General features: G+C 42.4%; 1 protein-coding gene across 1 annotated transcript in view; it reads left to right on the forward strand.

The window, feature by feature from the left end:
• LOC126474846 (uncharacterized) overlaps window positions 1-23460 on the forward strand; it is a 38674-nt gene that overhangs the window by 7528 nt on the left and 7686 nt on the right. The window contains exon 2 of the mRNA XM_050102325.1: window positions 14893-15228. Within this exon, the coding sequence (XP_049958282.1) occupies window positions 14893-15228 (336 nt within the window). The remainder of the gene's footprint in view (window positions 1-14892; window positions 15229-23460) is intronic.

Here is a 23460-nt window from a genome sequence, read left to right on the forward strand (position 1 = left end):
GTTTTGAGTAATGCTGCCTCTGAGTATAATGTCACTGTAACTTCAGCCACGCGAACAATTAAAGTGATGCTGTCTGGTTAATCCAAGTAATTCTGTGTCGGTTTCTTACATGAACTTGAGAATTAGTACCCTTGACACTTTAGGCTCTGAGTGATGCTACGGTACTTCATCTGGACGAACACCAGGGAAACGTTCTACTGTTACCCTAAGTACTTCCGAGCCTACTGTTGAAAGAAAATGGAAAATGCGCTAGTCACTTGTGATGCTGTAGGCGTGGAAATGTGCTGTAACCTGAGCCACGGATTCCGCACAATGTTGCTCTTTACCACGATACGCTCTGAATTGCGGTGCGCAGGGCACACCACGCACCGGCTTTACTGAGACTGGGGGTGGCTGCCGCTGTGGCGGGGCAACGAGCTGCGTCGCCCCGTGCAGCGTTTACGGCAGCTGCTCAGCTCGCTGGCGCTGCAGCTGGACAGTCTGTGTCGGTGACAAGTCCGGCACTTGAGCAGGGAGGCGCGTGGTCCACACTGTGCATATTTGTATTCAAAACAGAGAAACAGTTGTCGGTAATCCTCGTCGCCACTGTTGTGACTGGTTGTCATAATTACATGATTATTGGAAGTGTAAAACATAAGAGTTGTAATACATTGACAGTGATCTAGGACCTGCCGTTGAGAGGAAATTATGTCGACGTAGAAGTTACGAACTTGAGAAAAATGAAAGGTAACGTTTTATTTCAAGAACTAATGTTCCTTACATCAATGGCTGTTAATAGCTTTGATAATAAATTGTTCTCAGTAAGCTATGAGAGAAAGAAAAAAGCCACAACGTAGTGTGATGATGAAGAAAGTAAGACTCTATCTAATTATGTGTTACAAACTCATTGAAACCTGACTGTTTTCCAGGTACGAAAAGGACAGTACTGGGTTTTAAAAATATGAAAGGAGGGACAGCAAATAATTTAACTGCAGTTTTTGTCCGTGTATAGTGCGGGAGAACGACACATGATTTGGGGATATGCAAGATGCAACAGTAGAACACAGATCTGCAGCTTCTGACATCAGCTCTAAACTGGCTGAGTACAGAGCGGAGGGAAACATGAATGACAGATATGGGTATGTCATTCCATTCCCCTTCATCTATAGACCAGAGTTCATCATTTGTAACCTCTGGTTAATGGTTTGGCGTCAGTGTCTCGTCGACTTACCATCAAATAATTTCATTCGCTGACTCTTCTGAAGAACGTGCTGACCATGGCAACAGCTGAATATCATCTATTCGAGGTATCTTATGATAGCACGGACCACTTGCAGGCTTGCACTGTGTAGCAGAAAGATGAAATCACAAGTCTGGAAGGTAGCAAAGCAGGTTTTAATTCTAACCTGAAGCCATTTATTCTGGCTACTCCTTCCATCGCATGACCGAATTTCTATTTAAACACGTGTATGTGGCACCCCACACCGACGCACTATACGCTGTGTACGTATGAAAATGTCATATGCAATCAGGCAAGCTTCGTTCAGCTTGCAGACAGCCACATGTGAAACGTGTATTGTGACGGTGTATGTAGATAGGGATTTGTCTGGAAAGGTGATGTGGTGCCACTCCTGTGTTCATCGCAATGCCACCCCTGCTCGGACACCACAGAAATGTCCGCCGTGCTGAGGTCTCGTGGTGCTCCTGACGCTGTCTCACTGCGGTTGTGGTAGTTGTTTTGATGCAAACAAGCCATGAGCTACGGACACACTGCATGGTGTCGAGAATTGGCAATCACGATGCGCCGACCAGTGCAAGCAGCAGTGTCGTGGATCGATTAGCTGCAGTCACATGAGAAAGCGACACCGTCACAGTCAAACTGCGACATGTGCTGGTGGTGAGGCGTCCTTCTTAAACGATCCATAACACGATTTCCTCACAATAACTGCTACTGAAATGTGATTTCTGAATGACATACTCGCAGCATAATCTTTTCTTGTGAAATGAATGTAGATGACTTTGCTCCGACCTACATTTTGTGCCTGCGCTGAAATGCTGATCATTTGCATATCCGAGCATGTTTTATGTGTACACTCGACAGACTAGATGTTTGTTGCAAGAGGCCTTCGTGGTCATCGTATTGCAAAGAAATGGTTCAAATGGCTCTGAGCACTATGGGACTCAACTGCTGAGGTCATTAGTCCCCTAGAACTTAGAACTAGTTAAACCTAACTAATCTAAGGACATCACAAACATCCATGCCCGAGGCAGGATTCGAACCTGCGACCGTAGCGGTCTTGCGGTTCCAGACTGCAGCGCCTTTAACGCACGGCCACTTCGGCCGGCTCATCGTGTTGCAGATTGAGAGGACAGCAGCAAACATATATTTCGTACTAAATTAAGTACACGGGTGTTATTTACCACAGGTTGTTTTGTCTCATAGACACTAACCTGTTTATCAAGAAGATTCGGACTCCATTCCTCTGAAGGTCGGTGGTGAATTCTTTTTCCAGCCGCCGTGGCCGTTGTGATTGCTAAAGTATGGAATAAACACTGGGAAAAAAATTTTTTTTCGAGTGTAAAAAACTATTAGAATGATTAGAATTGTCTCCCAACTGTACTTTCGTAAAGAACTAAGAAATACAATAATCAATGCATGGAAAATGTATTGGCCTACAACAGACGTGGTATTGGTAGGTGACTAACGTCATTAAAAGCGTCTATCATTTTAAAATTGTTTCTAAGGTATACAGAATCAACACAAAGCCGTCAATTCGCGATAAAGATGAGTAGTCATTAACGTGGTCCACAGGAGTATAGAGAAAAATTCATTTTGTCATCCAACTTTAGTTTGCTTCATCATTTATTTGTTCCAGGAATATGCCTCACAGACTGTGTTTTTGCAAAGGATTTTAGACAAGGTAATGTTCAAGCCTACTTGATACTCTTAAAATGAATAATGGGTAATTACGACACTACTAAGGGAGCGGACTACAGTTACGAACGTGAGTTTGGAACAGGTGAATAGAAACTGCATTCAATATTGTGGATGTATGGAAGATTATCACAATTCACATTGTTTCGCAGACGTTGTCTATGGATAACAGATTGGCCGAAACTTGGTACTTGTATTGTATGGAACGACTACTTGCTATTGCTTGTACAACGGGAACATGTTCAAAAGTATCAATGCAAATTTGATAACCGCACTATTAGTAAGACAATCCTGGTGGAGCTGCCAAGTAAAAGGTACCTACAAAAAAAATAATGACTGAACTTAGCAAATTAATTAATCCTGGTAGCTGTTTCCGAGTGAAACAAATATCTGTAAGTCCCTCTCTAATTTAATTGAAATGACGTTGCGCAAAACTGAGTGAGATCTGAACAGGATTACCAGTAGAAAGTTTAAGCCTTCCAAGCATGTAGTGCTTGTCATGCATTAGTCTCAATAGGTTATTCTTTGTAGGTATATCCCAAGCAAGGCACATGTCTGTGCTGTCTGTATCAGATTAGTAATTACATAAAGAAGATTCGAGGAAATATATGTGCACCTAGTCATGGGAATAATATCAGCGCAGATGTGTCTACAAATTTACAGAAATTGTTATATGCATCACCAAAGGACAAAATGTGCTTATATATTGTGCATCCGACTATGGTCATATTTCTATTGCTTTATCTGAAAGCTCAAATAAAAACGGAAGCATGGGCACGCACTGGCATAGACACAAGATAATGTCTACCAATGGATAGAAAAGAGATATTACCACGATTCCATAAAAATTACCGGTGTTGCTGAAATAAATTTTACAGAAATCACCAGTAGCTAAAGATGTGAACACTGATGTCACATACCAACAACCAAAAGAAAGACAGATTAGCAATATAGAAAAAAAATCAGGTTCTTACTAAATTACAAGTGAAAAATAGTAACGAAATCTACATTTATAATATGATTCTATCAAAGCTTCCACATGAAGGCGTAGGCTGGTACACAACACGAAACTACTAAGAAAGTAAACACGGTTCCCAACCTTATGAAACGATATAAATTCAAAGTGTTGAAATGTGTGCAAATTACTGATGGACCAAACTGCTGAGGTCATCGATCCATAGACTTACACACTACTTGAACTAGCTTATGCTAAGTACAACACACACACCTGTGCCTGAGGGAGGTCTCGAACCTATGGCGGGAGGGGCCGCGCAATCCGTGCCACAGAGCCTCAAACCGCACCCAGTTCTTGGAAAAAAATGCACAAGTCATACCAATCTACAAGAAGGGTAATAGACAAAAAATAGCGTCCAATATCACTGTCATCAATTTGTTGTAGAACCTTAGAACATATTCGCAGCTCAAACGTAATGACGTATCTTGAACAGAATGACCTCAGTGCCAAGCAGCATGAATTCCGAAAACATCACTCAATGTGCAACACTACTCGCACTTTTCTCGCATGACATACGCAAAGCATTGGATCAGGGAAGGCTGGTAGATGTATTTCTTGGCTCCCATAAAGAATTTGTCTCTGTTTTATACCTAAGCTTATTGTCAAATAGGATTTTATGGAGTATAAAGTGAAATTTGTGACTGGGGTAAGGACTTTTTAGAGGGGAGGAGGCAGCATGTTATCTTGGATGGACAGTGTAACGTTCTCTGGCAGCATGCATCCAAAGTGAAAGTTAAAAGAACATTTCGATGTATAATGCTCACTGTAAGAAATAATTTCTATCACATTTCTGTTAATTGAATTTCAAAAGAACACTTAATTTTGTGAAGAAAAAATTAATTATGAATTTTGCTATTATAAATGATTATTCAAAGAGTGTGAAATACTATCTGTGGCGAAGGATGTGAAAACCGCCACAGAGGAAACGATATGTAATTAAAAATTACAAAGACTGTACAAGAGTTGGTTAAGATATAAATAGGCAATATATTGTAATAGAATCGCTTGTCTTCTGCACGGACTGAATGGGAGGGGAAACCGTGACTCTGCATTAGGCTCTCAGGTAGTCTTCATTTGTCATAAGTCGATGATCGACGCCGTTTGTAGCTGGCATTGTAAAAGGTATGTAAAGATCTTAATTGTTTCTGTTAAAATATATTTATCTAGTAAACTGCAAAGTTCGCACCGGACATTATCCATTTTATTTAAGAAATTTCAGCATTTTATTGGATATCGCTGGCAGTGCGGAGCTGCGCCGCGGGCGAGCAGTCTGCAGCAGCGGCAGATTTAAATATGCGATCGCAATAACGAGCACATCCTAAAAAGGGTACAGGTAGAGGTGAAGGAAAATAATAAAGTGTCCCTTTTCACAGCATTCCAGACGCAGAATAAAATGAGATAGTAGATTTTATCTTGTGCACTCACAGGTGGTTACAAGCTGCAGCTTTTGTAAATTTTCATTCAAAAAAGTGATAAATTCTCAACATATCGTAAAGTGTATTTAAAAGTGGATAATTTTCGTGAGAGCTTAGCAATATATAAAAAAAGAAAACATTTTCATATAGTAAAGATAGTCTTACGCTTCAAAGCTAGTCGGGATATATTCAGTTAAACAAAAATCCACTGCAACGTGAAAATGTTTGCCAAGTTCGATGAACAATAAAATTTTCATTCTTGCACAGACAGCTTTACTACTTGAATAAAAGTAAAACTTGAGTCATTATTTTGGAATATTGAAAGAAATTCATTTTTATTAATCTACAACAAAATATTCCATACGTAAAGTAACAATCACAGATGAAAAATTTATTGCAACCTTGCATTTCTCATGTCCATCCATGTCTATGTTAAGTTCAATCTCAACGGTTTCGCAATCAAATTAAACGCAAAAAGCAAAGAAAGTTTAAAACCAGACGGTCAACTCCCGAATAATTGAAACAGACAGAACCGCATTAAAACAGTCTTCATCAGAAGTAGAAGTAACTTAAGGTTTCCCCAGGGAAGTGTGCTGGGTACCTTGCTGTTCATGTTGTGTATTAATGACCTTGCACATAATATCAACAGTTCTTTCATTCTTTCTTTCACTGGTGCCATGTCCCACGCTCGCGCAGAGTTGCATTGTTAGGAACAGATTTGGCAAGGTTAGTGGAAAGGGGTGACCCGATGCCCTTCCTGCCGCCACCCCACACCCCCCCCCTCCCCCTCCCTGGACGGAATTAGTGTACCCCTGCTGTCTGCGTCGAGTGTAAGTAATGGAAAAGTGCGAGCCTGTAAGATGTCTGCGAGTCGTGTAACTGAGGCGGAACGTGGGAACCAGCCCGGTATTCATCTAGCGGGTTGTGGAAAACCGCCTAAAACCACATCCAGGCTGGATGGCACACCGACAGACGACGGTAATCCGCCGGGCGGATTCGATCCGGGACCGGTGCGCCTACCTGAGTCCAGGAAGCAGCGCATTAGCGCTCTCGTCTAACCGGGGGGTCACATAATATCAACGGTAACCTCAACCTTTTGCAGATGATGAAGTTACCTACAATTAAATACTGTCTGAAAGAAACAGTAAATATTCATTCAAATCATGGTAAGATTTCAAAGTGGTGCAAAGAATGGAACTCGCTTTAAATGTTCTGAAATGTAAAATTGTGGATTTCAGAAGACTAATAAAACCTAACATCTTATGACTATGATATCATTAAGTCACTACTGAAATCGGCCAACTCGTACAAATACCTAGGTATAACACTTTGTACGAGTATGAAATTTTATGACCACATAGGCTAAGTCTTAGGTAAAGCAGGTGGTGGACTTCGGTTTATTGGTAGAATACTGAGGAAGCTGAATCAGTCTACAAAGGAGACTGCTTGCGACGAGTTCTAGAATATTGGTCAAGTGTGTGGTACCTGTACCAAATAGGACTAACACGGAATGTTGAATGCACACAATGAATGGCAGCACGAACGCTCACAGGTTTGTTTGGTCTGTCGGAGAGTGACATAGAGATCCTGACGGAACTGTACTGGCAGACTGTCGAAGATAGACGTGAACTATCCAAGAAAGACCGTCAACAAAGCTTCAAGAGACGGCTTTAAACGGAGGCTCTGGGAATGTACTACATCCGCCTATGTATCGCTCACAGAGCGATCGTGAGGTTAAGATTAGAATACTTACAGCGCTCAGAAAAGCATTCTTTCCGAGATCTATACGTGAATGGAGTAGGAAGAATCTCTAACAACTCGTACGATGGGACATCCATCTACCATACACTTCACACTCATATTCAGAGTATAGATGTAGATGTAGACTCTCTACGTACGCTAACAAATGAGATGCAACATTGATCAGGATACTGGACTCAAATACGAAAGGACCACGATCCAAATGCTCGTACAGTATTCCAGACTGTGGAAATCCTTAGCTTCCCTAATCAAACACGACAATCGCCAGGACGGTTCCTTCGAAAAGAGCGCTGCTGATTTCACCTGCCACCCGGTCTTGCCACACTGGATCTCACACAATCAAAAAAATTCTGCACTGTCGGGCCTGGTTAGTGTATGGATGGGTTATCTTCTGGATATCCCAGGTGCTATTGGATTTGAGAGACTGACACTTGGTTGTTCCACAATATGACAGTTATTACTACAGTTACAACATGTGATGAAGAATTTAGTACTCTTGGGGAGTACTATTGATGAGAGAGTGTACAGTAATTTTCTTAATTATGAGGCCAAGTGAGATGATGTATAGTTCTCTTACACATGATTTGATTAGAGATGTGGTTACCATATGTAATGCTCATTATATATATTGTTTAATGAGGCAAATATTCACATGCGTTGTGCAGCTTCTTCTTTTAGTGTCAGGTCCAATTTGATGAACGACTAGTCTTATAACAGGATTTTCATGAATGTTTTGATGTTGCGATATTGGATTTATCTGAATAATGTACGATACAGTGACAAGGTACAAGGTAAAAACATGTTTCTTGTGGACCTGAAACTGTGACGTGTGATTATGAGTGGATATTTTTTATGTTGTAAGGTTGAGTATAAGCTGTGAATGATGTGTAGGATGATTTATGACAGTTATGTTTAGCCTTTACTTGATACTTTATTTTATATTTCCTTGAATGAGTGTTATTCTTCTTTGACAGAAATCAGTTCTTGGGGAAGATATATGTAGCCACAATGTGACATGTTTTGGATATTTATACTCTTCAAAAGTATCTATTGTAACTGTGGGGTCCCGCAGTCGTCTGGGTGAAGAGATGGCTCCGTCCTAGTATGTTGAAATGTGAGTTTTGATTGACAGTGGTTGTCTCTTTATCTGTGTCAGATACGATGCGAAAGATGCCTCGTTTGTTCGACATCTGAGCCAGAGTGAGTACGCTGTGTGGCTGAAAGTGAATCTGATGTGCTGTGAGGTTAACACTTGAAATTAAGCGCTTCGTAGTAACTGTGTATATGACGAGTGTAGAAAGCTCGAGATCACTCCTGTCGAGGTAGTGCATATTTCGCCTTCCGTTTCCTGTGCTGTTTCCTAGTATTCTTCTGCACTGTGTGTGTGTGAATGTAGATTTATTAAAGCACTGAGTATTGTCTGAGAGTTGTCTGTGAAGTTCGAATATCTACAGCCGGCCGGGGTGGCCAAGCGGTTCTAGACGCTACAGCCTGGAACCGCGCGACCGCTCCAGTCGCAGGTTCGAATCCTGCCTCGGTCATGGGTGTGTGTGATGTCCTTAGGTTAGTTAGGTTTAACTGGTTCTAAGTTCTAGGGGACTAATGACCTCAGAAGTTAAGTCCCATAGTGCTCAGAACCATTTTTTTAAATATCTACAAGAAAATGTGTACCTCCGCATGACACATGATACAAAATGAAATGATTCACTGAGGTTGAGTGAAGCAAAGTCGGTTGTGTCAAGGGAAATAATAAGGTCTCGATATGGACTTCGATTCACTGATGCTTGACTATGTTTTATGATGGTTTCTCCACATTGTCGTGGTGTTTAAGACTGTGGTGGTCCCATTTCTCTATGCAACAAAGCAAGAAGCAGTTCTATTTATGTCCGAGATTAATACTAGTATAATTTTTGTAGCGGGTAGATTTTGCGAACTTTAGTAGCTCTTATTTGACGTCCGACTGAAGACATTTACGAAACATCGTTTACATTTGCCTACGTCAGTTAGTGATCGTGGCCTTCTTCTGTTGACGTATCCTGTTGTTCCTGTACGTCCATGTGACATTTGAACCTCTCTGTTAACCTTCCATTTTATTCTGAGGAACGCAGCTTCTCTGTCGTCTCTTGCAACACTCTGTCTTTCTAAAAACATTCGAGTTGTTGTTCCTGAACATTTCTCTTTCACTGATATGAAATAACTTATTGTGTGCTTCAAGAGTCGTAAATTCGTTTAATTTATATCCTTGTATAAGTAAATCATTTCAGTCTTGCTATTAAGAATTACTAATTGCATGAAAGTGTAACGTAGTGAAAGAAGTACGGCAGCTGTGATTTGTCTCTTACGGTTTCCACCGATGAGAAATTACATGTTGAGTTTGAGTGAAGCTAGCCACACTATACCTGGATATACTGCGCAGCAGACTTGAGAACATCCATTATTTGTACCCCTTGGCAGTGTTGTGCAATACTAAGCAAGGGGAAATTTTAAAGATATAAGGTCTTATTATTTACAACACTACAGACTTCTAATAACTACCTGAGAGTCTGGCAAAGATTTATGTAATAGGCACGTATTCTACAAGCTCGTAATCATGGAAGACTGTTGTTGAATTTTACTGCAGAGCAATCCATGTTCACCAATACTGCAGTAGCTCACCGTTCTTTTTTTTCAGAGCACTTCCCAAAAAGTTAACACAATGACGGTGCAAGTTGTAACGAACGACAAGGAGGCCAACAACATCTGTGTATCCAAAGGAACGACTCCGTAAAGCTGATGAGTGGGACTCTGGCTGCGGGCGAGTCTGAGGAAGTGACGCAGCTCTGCAGTTTCTGAGCTGCGGAGAGTCGAAGCCAGGATTAGCTGGCACAGAACAGGAGCTGTCTGCGCCGCCTCCCTGGACAGCGCGTGCGAAGCTACTGTCACTACTAACACCAGTGACGACTGCCACGATATAAGCAAAAAAAAAATCTCACCACCAGCTGTTTCTGGTGCTGTAATGCAACAGCGGCAACTGTATTCCAAGATATACTGCACAGCGCTGTCACCATGAATAAAACTAAGTATATCTGGTGGGCCGATAGGACCTCCTGCGACAGGTTGCACAGTGCGGAGTAGACTCTTCTCAGCTTCCGGTAGCGGTCCGCAAGTGGTCGCCGCTGTCATCTCACTCCGGCTGTAGCTCTCAGACACTGGTTGAGCTGGCATAACTCACTCCTCACAAGAAGAACGAGGCCCACATACCTGGCAACAGCGGTAAGTGCAATACCACATGAGAATAGTGTTAACATGTGTGTCCATTTCACAACGTTACTCAGAAAATCCAACATCACAGCAGCTACACGTAGCGCGAGAGAGCCTGCATACACCACTTTGCTAGAGATCCTCACCGCCGCACTGGAGAAACGGCGCGACTCCAGGATTGTTAGGTGTAGTTTTTTATTATACACTTTTTCGTGTAAATTGTGATAGCAGCCACGTTTTCTGCTATGCTTTTCTATTTAAGTTAGATCTAAAAAGTTAAATTTACTGTAGTGTTCATGCGCGATTGTAAACATATTTTTGTGTCTATTCAAATAATGGAATTACAGTATGGTAAGAACGGATAGTTACTCACAACATGAGGAGGCATTGAGCTGTGGACATGCAAAATGAAAAAACAACTTAAATACTGAGCTTTAGGACAAAGTCCTGCTCCAGGAACAGAAACCATACACGTGTTCAGACAAGAAAAACTCACACAGGCATGACCAATACCTCTGGGCACTGGGGCCTGACTCATACCAAGTCGTGCCCCAGCACCCAGAGACAGGGGCCACGTCTGTGTGGGTTGTGCATGTATGAATGCGTGTGTGTTTCTTATTTCTGAAGAAGAATTTTGCTCTATAGCTCAGTGTTGTAACAGCCATTTTGGTCGAACCTCTCTATGACTCAACGCCTCCCGATGTGGTGAGTAGTAATCTACCCTTTCCATATTACTTGTAGTTTTTAAGTCAACATGTAGGGTGCCGAAGAGTAAGAGGCAGAGGCGCCAGAGAAGAAGAAGTAAATATTCCATAATTCGAATCGACAATGGCTGCCACCATGAGTAACGTAGAAGTAAGTATCCTCGGAGTAGTGAAGCAACTCAAATCACTTAATTGAAGCAAGTTTTCTGGTCCAGTCTGTATACCAATTAGGTCCCTTTCCAAGTATGCTGAGGCATTAGCTCCATATTTAACAATCTTATACAACCGTTCGCTCGACGAAAGATCAGTACCCAAAGACCGGAAAGTTGCACAGGTCACGCCAATATTCAAGAAAGGTAGTAGGAGTAATCCACTAAATTACAGGCCCATATCGTTAAAGTCGATAAGCAGCATGATTTTGGAACGTACATTGTGTTCGAACATTATGGAATACCTCGAAGAAAACGGTCTATTGACACACAGTCAACATGGGTTTAGAAGACACAGTTCCTATGAAACACAACTAACTCTTTATTCACACGAAGTGTTGACTGCTATTGACAAGGGATTTCAGATCAATTCCGTATTTCTGGATGTCCGGAACGCTTTTGACACTGTACCACACAAGTGGCTCGTAGTGAAATTGCGTACTTATGGAGTATCGTCTCAGTTATGTGACGGGATTTGTAATTTCCTGTCAGAGAGGTCACAGTTCGTAGTAATTGACGAAAAGTCATCGAGTAAAACAGAAGTGATTTCTGGCGTTCCCCAAGGTAGTGTTATAGGCCCTCTGCTGTTCCTTATGTGTATAAACTATTTGGGAGATAATCTGAGCAGCCGTCATTCGTTGTTTGCAGATGACGCTGTCGTTTATCGACTAATAAAGTCATCAGAAGATCGAAACAAACTGCAAAACGATTTAGAAAATATATTTGAATGGTGCGAAAAGTGGCAGTTGACCCTAAACAATGAAAAGTGTGAGGTCATCCACATGTGTGCTAAAAGGAACTCAAACTTCGGTTATACGATAAATCAGTTTACTCTAAAAGCCGTAAATTCAGCTAAATACCTACGTATTACAATAACGAACAACTTAAATTGGAAGAAACACACAGAAAATGTTGTGGGGAAGGCTAACCAAAGACAGCGTTTTACTGGCAGGACACTTAGAAAATGTAACAGACGTACTAAGGAGACTGCCTACAGTACGCTTATACGTCCTCTCTCAGAATACTGTTGCGCGGTGTGTATCCTTACCAGATAGGACTGACGGAGTACATCAAAAAAGTTCAAAGAAAGGCAGTACGTTTTGTATTATCGCGAAATATCCGAGAGTGTCACAGAAATAATACAGGATTTGGGCTGAAAATCATCAAGGCGTTTTTCGTTGCGACGGAATCTTCTTACGAAATTCCAATCACCAACTTTCTCCTCCGAATGCGAAAATATTTTGTTGACACCGACCTACATAGGGAGGAACGATCACCACGATAAAATAAGGGAAATCGGAGCTCGTACGGAAAGATATAGGTGTTCATTCTTTCCTATACGAGATTGGAATAATAGAGAATTGCCAAGGTGGTTCGATGAACCCTCTGCCAAGCACTTAAATGTGATTTGCAGAGTATCCATGTTGATGTAGATACAAATGTAGACGTAGCTGGTCCGTGAGACCGCGCCCCGGCCCCGCCCTTGCACAGAAGGCGGCTCGGAGTCCTTCGGACGACGCCAGCCGGGGAGCGGAGGCCAGCCTGCCACCCCCCCCCCCCCCCCTTTATATATACTCATTTTCCTATATCTGTTGTTATATCCTAGCCAGTAATGCCACCCGAGCCCGCTGCCAAAAGGTTGGCAGCATCAAAGTCCGGACGCCGTCCGCATAAGCAGCGCCAGCGAGACAGGAAATCGCCGCAAGTCTGCGCGCGCCACCGCTGGCTTCAGTGTTGTCTCAGGCAGGCCTACGTTGCAACATCGATAAATGTTCATTTTTCCTTACGGAGATGGAGTATCTGGGACATGTTATTAATGCTCAAGGCATTCATCCCTCCCAGTCACATTTAGCAGCTATTCGTGATTTGCCCGCCCCTCGCAATCTGCATGAATTGCAAGCAGTTCTTGGCAAATTGACATATTATATTAGGTTTATACCTAATGCATCACAGATTGCTGCACCGTTGCATCGTCTCCGCCGTAAGAATGTTCCGTTTGTGTGGTCAGCTGATTGCCAATCAGCCTTTCAGCAGCTTAAAGAGGCTTTATTGAATGATCGTTGTCTGGTCCATTACGACCCTAACAAGCCTCAGGTGTTAGCTTGTGATGCCTCTTCTTTCGGCGTCGGTGCTGTGTTGTCTCACCGAGTCGGTAACACCGAACGTCCTATTGCGTTCGCATCTAAATTGCTATTGGACAAGGAAGCGTTGGCTATTGTGTTCGGTGTCACAAAATTCCATCACTACCTCTATGGTAGACCATTCTATTTAGTAACAGATCACAAGCCCCTGACGTCACTGTTTCATCCGTCTAAACCAGTTCCTCAGCGGACAGCTCAGAGACTACAACGTTGGGCTCTTTTGTTATCACAATACCAGTATGAGATACTGTATCGCCCTACAGCTCAGCATGCAAACGCTGACGCACTTTCTAGATTGCCGATTGCTGCGGATGATGTCTTCGATTCCTCTGACGACTCTTGCCATCAGATTGACGCCGATGAGCATCAATCCCTCCGGGATTTTCCGATTGATTATTGTCAGGTGGCACGTGAGACAGCTACGGATCCTCATCTGAGTTTACCATTGCGTTTTGTTCATCGTGGTTGGCCGTCCAAGGCAAAGGACATATCGGATCCTGTGGTTCGTCGCTATTATCCTCAACGTCATCTGTTGTCTGTTTCGCACGGAGTTCTGCTGTTACGCACCGAGAATGACCAGCTTCGTGTAGTGGTTCCCCAAGTGCTCCAATCCAAGGTCCTCGACTTGTTGCATCAAGGTCATTGGGGAGTGGTCCGCACCAAGCAGCTTGCCCGCCGTCATTGTACATGGATCGGCATTGATAAGCAGATTACGCAGATGTCTACAGATTGTTCGACGTGTGCCGAACACCAAGCTGCTCCCCCTCAACGCTATTTTGAGTGGGCACGCCCTGCCGGTCCCTGGCAGCGAGTACATATTGATTTCGCTGGTCCATATTGGAATTCTCGTTGGCTCATCGTGATAGATGCATTTAGTAATTTTCCGTTTGTTGTGCCCATGCAGTCTACAACGTCTGGACAAACTGTACAGGCGTTGACTTCAATTTTTTGTCTTGAGGGTCTTCCAGAAGTTTTAGTGTCTGACAATGGTCCACAATTTACCTCTGCTGAATTTGAAAGTTTTTGTTCTGCCAATGGCATTCGCCATGTTCTTACTCCGCCGTTCCACCCTCAATCGAATGGTGCAGCGGAACGTTTTGTACGCACATTCAAGGTCCATATGGACCGCCTTCGTACTACGCACTCTCGTCAGCAGGCCCTCATCACGTTCCTGTCGTCGTACCGGACCACGCCACGCGACGGCCCTTCGCCTGCGGAGCTTCTCCACGGCCGTCGTCATCGCACCCTACTACGGTTGTTGCACCCCCCGGATCGACACGCCGCTTCTGAGCATCGCACGCGTTTTCAGCGCAACGACGCCGTTTTTTTCAGAGTTTATCACGGTCGCCGTCGTTGGGACCGTGGTTCCGTGATCAGTGTCCAGGGTCGCGGTTTTTATACTGTTCAAGGTGCTACTGGGGTGCACAGGAGGCATCAGAACCAGTTGCGCCGCGCTGGCCGCCCGGATTCTGCCGCTCGTTCTTTGTCCCCAGATTTGGGCCGCGGCGGGTTCCAGCCGCGCCTTCCGACTTCGCTGCCGCCCCCAGGGCAGCAGCAGCAGCCGTCGCCGCTACCACGCCGACAGACCATCCCGTTGATGCCTCCCGCGCAGCTTCATCCGGGAACGCCCCAGGTGGTCGCTCCGGCGCCTGCGGTCCCTCTTCAGTCGCCACCGCCTTCGGAGCTGATGGACGTCGACCCCTCAGCCGGGCCGCCTTCCCAAGCGGTGGCTGTGCAGCCTGTCCTGCAGCCGCTTTCCTTCGGCACCCCCAAGGAGTCTGACACCGCAGCGCCTTGTCCGGCGCCCACTCAGCAGCCGTCGACGCAGCGTCAGGAGACGCTGCCTCTCTTCGTGGGTCCAGACGCCCCGTCGCGTCCAGTACCAGAAGCTGCGCCCGTGGTCACAGGCGTGCACCCTGACCTCGGTTTTCAGTCGGTGTTTCCCGAGGCCCCGCGCAGCCAATGCTGGGGTGCGGACCGGGGACTGCCACCGACAACAGTCTCCGCCCCGGTCTCTTCTGCTACGCCTGCGGCCAGACCCCTCCCCCGCCGTCGACGCTCGCCACGTCTTTATTCAACGACGGTGTGGCGATTTGGGGGGGAGGAGTGTTATATCCTAGCCAGTAATGCCACCCGAGCCCGCTGCCAAAAGGTTGGCAGCATCAAAGTCCGGACGCCGTCCGCATAAGCAGCGCCACCATAACAGGAAATCGCCGCAAGTCTGCGCGCCACCGCTGGCTTCTGGTTTCTTAAGCGCTGGAGTCGCGAGCGCTAGGACAGTTCTGTATTCGCCGCTCAGTTGTATACTCGCCACCGAATTGTGTACTTGCTAGTCAATTGTGTGTTCATCGCAGCAGAGTTGTTGTTTGTCGTCAGCCGACGCTGACCTAGCCGCTCCGACTCGAACTAGACAGATATCTGTAGACACGGAGTTCACTACTGTGTTTCTGTATCTTCGTTAATAAAGATACGTACCGACTTTTATTTAATCAGAGTGTTTGGGTTTTCACCTTTCTGTTCACTGTTCCAGCGGACCGGTCGGCCCGCTATTAAAAGTGTGGCGGTCACTTCGTAAGCCGTTTCTACAGCGAATTGTTTGTCGCTACGAACGCCGCCACAAAATCTGTGACCTAGTCCCTTTGTAACGGATGAGTCGAATGTCTCTTAAGCGTTACAAAAACTTGTTACTCTTGCCCACTTTAGACCCGACGTGCAGGTAGCTAGGCGCTGTAGTATTTATTTTTAGTAGCATGTCAGTGCCCTGTGTTGCACCTGATTACTTCACCCTCGTCTACACAAATGTTTATGGTGTCTGCCAGGCCGTGCTTCCTCATCTGTTAGTGGTTTCATAAACCTGCCACGTCGAAACCTTTGCGCAACAACAACCTTGCCAGTGCCTGCTACCTGATGTGTTCGTCGCACCCCTAACTTCTCCCTTCCGGAAACAGCTGTCCAAAATTTTCAAGAATTCCATCAATCCATGACTAAATTTATTTGTGGCGCAGCATTCCTCATCACGTCCGAGAAGATTCGTCCAAATCTTCAATAACTTGCTCCCACTGAACTACCTCAACACCAATTATTTATATGTTGAGAACAATCCCCCCAACTCACAGTGTAATGTCCCCACACTCAGCTGCTTCCCACGCTTGTATTCCATCCTTAACGAAATCCCACATAGCTCTATTATGGCCTTCCGTACTAATTGAGTGCTTAAAAGTAATTACTTCCAGATTCAACGCTGGTCAACAATTCTACTGGTAATTGGGGTTTTGGTAGGTCTAAGCGTGTGCCTGCTAGCATATTGCCCAGAAATGCAGGAATACGACACTAATGGCAGCCGAAACGCTTACTACTAACACATCGTGCTGCTGCTGTTCCACGAGATGGTGTATACGCTGCCACATTTGTTCAAAAATGGTTCAAATGGCTCTGAGCACTATGGGACTTAACATCTGTGGTCATCAGTCCCGTAGAACTTCGAACTACTTAAACCTAACTAACCTAAGGACAGCACACAACACCCAGTCATCACGAGGCAGAGAAAATCCCTGACCCCGCCGCGAATCGAACCCGGGAACCCGGGCGCGGGAAGCGAGAACGCTACCGCACGACCACGAGCTGCGGGCCACATTTGTTCGATCGAAAGTCTCCCTTACTGGGACTCTATTAATTTTCCCGACGAGAGCATGTGATATGCATTGTGTAGTGTTGGCAGAAGAGCCAACACTGTTTTTCTAGAGGAGGCCGAAATGCACGCGTTTAATTACACGCTGACTGGCGTGAGGTCTGGAACAGGACAATATCTTGAGAATTGCAAATAATGTCCGTAGATGATGTAATACTTAACTTTAATCCACAATTGTAGAACATCTATCTTGATGATACATGCTTCACATAATACATTGAGTGTGTTATTTAAACAAGTTGAATTTTTCCGTTCAGTTGCAATTGAATCTGAATCGCTTTCCCAGCTTCCAACTCACGATATATTTCGAAATTTCTCTGCCTCTCATGCTCCAGTTCCTCTATTAACGCTGCCTCTCTTAACGCTGCTTTCGTGTTAGTGACAACACGTGTTTCCACGATTTTCTGTACTGTAGTTCTACCCTAATTCAAGTGTTTAAAAAACACACACATTCACTTTTAACCATCGCAAACACAAGAATCTAACCACAAATTAATCCTTCCAGTGAATCATCGACCATTTTCACTCAACACAGTTACTATCCAGATGATAAATTCGCCTACACTTAGAACAATTAGATGCTACAGCCGTGGTATATGGCAGTTCGTGCCCCGACAAATTACAAAATTGACGCCTCAATGGCACTAAATTATCATGCCCATCACTATCCATTAGCAAAGATAAGTAAACATGGTTCTGTGGTTTCACTAAAGGAGCCCCAAATATGGCGTGGCCGAGCTCACGCAATAACCTCTGACACCAAAAGCAAACATCAAAAATAACATAAATATAACTTGGTAGGAATGCAAGTTTAATCAATTCTTTACTTTTGGTGTGACAGGTCTGCTTTCATTATTAATTTTTGGTTGGGTCCAGAGTTTAGGAGAAGATGGGTTCATCATGTTCCATTAATTTTTTTTTGTTAAATAGAAGTTCCGTTTTACCTACGAATAGGACATTGAATTGATATTTTCGGTGTCTTTTTTTGTGAATGACGTTTTTTGCTGAATAACTTTAGCTTTCTTCTGATACACTGTTTTGAACACGTTTCTGCCATATACCAATTGTTAGCTATACTAATTTCGCCTTTATGCTTCCTATTTTTTGTCAAATTGTAAAAATATTTCCTACGTTGACGAAAAATAGCTGATAAATTTAAACTTACAGCTCAAATAATCCAGTCTGAGAAAAAGCGTCATAAAAAAAAAATAATGTGATCACAAATTTGTAATTACCTAGGTCAGTTCAGTAAATTTACTCGACCATGTCTTTGTAAGTTGACGTATGGCAGTTAGAAGCAAATATACATTAGAATATACACAAGGAATTTTCAAAACGATATTTTATCATATCTGAATCTAAAACGTCTTGGCAGTTTAAAACTGTGTGCTGGACTGGGACTCGAACTTGGTACCTTTGCCTTTCGCGGGCAAATGTTCTACCATCTGAGCTAGTTCTACAAGGTTCGTAGAAGACCTTCTGTGAAGGTAGGAGGTGAGGTACTGGTGGAATTGAAGCTGTGAGGGCTGGTCGTGAGTCGCGCGTGGGTAGCTCAGATGGTGGAGCACTTGCCCGCGAAAGGCAAAGCTCCCGAGTTCGAGTGTCAGTCCGGCACACAGTTTTAATCTGCCAGGAAGTTTCATATCAGCGCACACTCCGCTGCAGAGTGAAAATCTCATTCTGCAAACATCTGAATCTCACTGGCATGAAATTATCTTCATTGGCTCAAAATTAAAACAAGTTTAGTAACAGTATACAGTACTTGTCAGTTACACCTACCAATGAAAAAGGATTTGTGTTAAATGTTTTTCAAGAAATAGAAAGTTTCATATATATGACGAAACATCCAGACAGTATTTTCAACCAACAGGTGGAACCAAAAAAAATTCGTTGTAAATTTCAGCGGTGTTATTCTAAACGTTTCATGTTGAAACACATTCCCTTCTTTGGATCAATTATTAACTAAAACAACCTTATTTAGGAGTGAAATTACGTAGTCTGTGATATAGCAAAGTTAATCACTGTCTTTTTATGTAAAGCACACTGTCATTGAAAACTACACAATAACCAACTCTATGTGCTGATTAACACTGGCACATAACCAGTTCAGATTATATACGTTACTGGCTAATTCTCTGAGATGTGCTAAGAAGTCAGTATATATAAGATGTGTGAAAATACAGTTTTCACACATCTTTAAGTAATAAGAAACACTACCACTCGACGTAAAACTGTCTGGAAAGATATTTTGTCTTCTCTAATGCCAGTAACGCTAATGATGGACATTTGTACTTGTTCTTTTCGCAGCAATGTGTAAATAAAGAAATTCTTGATTGTTCAGTTTATAACCCCAATGCCAACAGCCTGATGCCACGTACCTTTCGTAATGCAGCACAAAACCTCGTTTTCCCGGTTCAGTTTTAATAATCACCATCTCCCAGTGTAGTCTCAGAGACCTACGTATACTTTAAACTCTAATGCAACACACTCGTCACATCACAGGTGAAAACTCAAAATTATTCTCTTCCTGCAGAACTTAAATATTACATACGTCCTTGTTCTTAGATACTAAAAATTAGTTCCTTCCCTCATCAGCACGGAAAAACATTTTTCTTCTAACTTTATTGCCATTGCCGTCCTGATCATGATTCCTTACTTATAGCTACGAGCAGTCCCCACTATCACCAGCTTGATTCATAACATGAATGACTGGAATAATTAGATGGAAAACTGCAGGTGCACAAATTTTGAATGCAATACAAAACTATTCTCGCTTCAGAGAAATACACATACCCCAAACACGTTTAAGTAGTATAAAAAATCAAAGGATCTTGAGTGAGAATATCAAACTTACGAGAATTATTGCAAGTTCCAAACGCACATGATTTGTTCCTCAAAAATTAGTTACGTGTTCTGCCATCAATGCGCTGGTAATTTTACAAGTCCACAAACTTTTACTTGGAAGATTAAAAATACTTCAGATCACACTTACTCACCGCTCACATATACATGTCTGTACTGCCCCAGATCTCCTGAACGAGTGTTGCAGAACCAAGATGGCCAAAGACTATTTAAGCCCTTCGACCGTCGTTCCGAAAGATCTGATACATAGTTTTCCTTACAGTTTACCAAACATATATATATGACGTACCAGACAAGGCTTAACTTTTGTCACCTTTAAGATAATGTACTAAGTTTTTTGTTGAATCTTCTAGATTTCTCATAAGCTACAGTATTGTCAATGTAATCGTTAGTTTACGATGTTTTGCTGTGTGAAAATTATAAATATTTAGGATTTAATATATTTGCGCATAAATACTGTAGCCTAATTTGTTACGATCCGACTACTTTCCTCACTTTATTACTTGTTTTGTGTAGAACTGACTGTTGCATACTCTGTCATATAGTTTAAATTATCTTGTATGTGCAAGAATTCCTTTTATACTTTCTGTTTGAGCTCTCCAGGCTCTATCCATTGGGGCATAGTTCATTCATCTCGCCTTAGGCATTGATATGATATGACCAATAATTTTCAAATTTCATATTATTTGCAAAACATAGATAATTCATAAATCAGAAACTACTTGCCTGTTTGAAGGCATGTTTACAAGCAGACATCGGTCTTTCCCCTTCTGTATAAGTGTTTAGTTATGTTACTGCTTTCTTGAATTGTGTTTTACGTGATATTGGTCTATATGGTAAGTGTAATAGTCTCTCGTATCCATCGCGGTGGCTAATGTCACGTTCCTCTACAGTGACCAAGTGCACCTGGGTTTTGCCAGTCTTCCACTTTACTTGCTCCCTGAAACAACAAGGTCCTCCCACTGTCGAGGATACCTCGCACGACATTGGATATGAACCTGTTGATCCTATCAGTTCCATGGTCTCATGACTGTCGAGGGACTCCGATTAACGCAAACAGCAGTGTTGTGGAACAATAAGATGCAGTCTTGATAAACCAAGATTCTGATGTTGTCGACATCCGGCAGGTAATGTTATATCTTACACGAGGCATATCTCAGCCATGTCAGAATCAAATAACGTGGAAATACGGTTTGTGAACAAGAGACACCATGCTTGTTCTTCAGTTACATTCAATATGTAGATGGCATTATTCCTATCCACGTTGTGCGTTTGCGCTGATATGCACGATGCCTTCAAGGTTAAAGTCCTGTAGCTTTAATGATCATTGGTGTAGATTTGTTTCTTCCGTACTAAATTACAAACTACATGGGTGGGGATTACTGAAGCCACTGTTTCGTAGTATAGTAAATGTACCAATTATTTTAATGTAATGTGAATTATTTAGTTGAGTTATTAAGTCAGTTTTTTGAAATTTACATGTTTATTAACATAATAAAATAACGCACATTTTTTCTAGGAAGGTAAAGTCTTCAGAATAACAAGTACGTCTTTTAGTGTTTTGTTTTAAACGGTAGAAGTATCTGTTTCAGACTATAGCGGTATCTTCTGTTCTGTTAGCTCTCCCTCAGTCAGAATCTCGGTTACATTTATGTTTGGTGTTGAAAAGTGTCATTTGTGAAAGTTTCGTTTCGTAGAAGTTACGAATAAAACAGAATCAAAAGTAACCTCTGATTCAGCTTCGTTATTTAAGGATTTTAGTATGTGCAAGTATTGAAGTGTTACGATCTTACATTTGAAGCTCATTGGTTTAAAAATACTAGACTGCACTTACTATAATTTTGAACTGTAGCTCAATTCAAGAGCAGTTAAATAATTTTCATGAGAAAGTTAACTTCCGATCGGTCGTTTATTTGAGGAATTTGACCGACTACATTGTAACAACCTCTGTGACTTTCTGCTTGTAATCTGACGTGAAAACTTGATTACGACGAATATAAATTTGTCAAGACATTTGTTTTCAATTCTGAGTGCTTGAAATTAATTATAATTAAAAACAAATAGTACTTGTTCACCGAATTAGACAGAGCTTGCTTAATAACGTGTTCTGAATAAACCGTTTACGACGATATCAAGCTACGTTACATCTACTGTTACTGTTTCAAGAGATTTTAATGAAGTTTGTGACTCGTCCTGCCAGCTTTAAATAAAGATAAACTGAACAGGCCCTGTATATCAACGGCATCGTCACCCGACATATTAATACTCTAAAATTTAGCATTCACGCAAAAATACGAAACTGAGGAGGACCTACATTACTCGTCATTCGGTATTGTTATCTATGACAGCACTAACCTGCTTCCGAAGAGCACGTAGCCCATTTGCCTCAGTAGTTACGGCTAAGAGTTTTTACTGAGCCTTCCTCGGCATTTGTGGTCGCTGGAGTAACATCTGGGAGGTGACTGATAAGAGCGTTGCGACTGAGAGGAACGACTCAGAAGGTTTGAGTTGTCTCTCAATAGTACGTTCATAATGCAAGAGAAACATATTGATTAAAACATGAAAAATGAAGTCGTCTGAAACTGACATAGTGTAGGAAGGAAGTAATATTTTAAAGAAGTAATATTTCTTCAGGTGGCTGTCATTTTAATAGCCACCGCAGGAACCGTCAACTCAATACAGAAAAATAAAAGCCACACGTATTTTTTTTCTGCTCCATAAATTTTTGTTTGCCCATTACAACATTTCGTATTTTCTCAAATTCTTTGCTGTCAATATTATATTTTATCGTGCTTTATACTATCGGAACTGATTATCCGACGATTATGTAGCACATTTCATCTTACGACAGAAACACACTCGGGCAGGAAAGTAACAGGTGGGGAGTTAGCACTCTGAATGCAAACAGTGAGAACCTGTTTCTGGGTCACACAGCAGTAGCGACGAATGTTGCGACTGTTTTTTTTTTATTATTTATTTGTTGACTATTTTAGACAGTGATTTTAGCTCTAGGATACCACATACATAGCATGTTAAAATTTTCATACAACCAATAATATATTAAGATACATAATATAACAAGATACCACTCTTTATCACAAAACAGCAACACGTCACCTGTCCACAGCTGCAGTCTGTCTAGCCAACGGCCTCCAGGCGCAACAAGAAATTGGCTACGTATATATAGTGTAATTATTGACATATTTAAGGAGTTTAAAATTCTGCCATATTATAATCATTAAGAAGTATACGACTGTTCTTACGTTAAATGTTTGGCATAATATGTCAAATATTAACTCGTTCATAATTTAGGACAGAGGGAAGTTACTTCTGTAGAAAGAAAGTACTTAGAATCTGAGAGAAACAAGGGGGTTAAGATAAATTACTTGTTATGGAAATAAATTAGCATACTAACTATGGATTGATCATGTGACAATCAATCATTCAGATGTAGGACCCAGATAGCAGACAACGTGTTAGTATACTAAAGTACTCTTCCCTATTGCTACAC

The sequence above is a fragment of the Schistocerca serialis genome, chromosome 4 (genome assembly GCF_023864345.2).
Source record: "Schistocerca serialis cubense isolate TAMUIC-IGC-003099 chromosome 4, iqSchSeri2.2, whole genome shotgun sequence".
Taxonomy (NCBI): Eukaryota; Metazoa; Arthropoda; class Insecta; order Orthoptera; family Acrididae; genus Schistocerca; species Schistocerca serialis.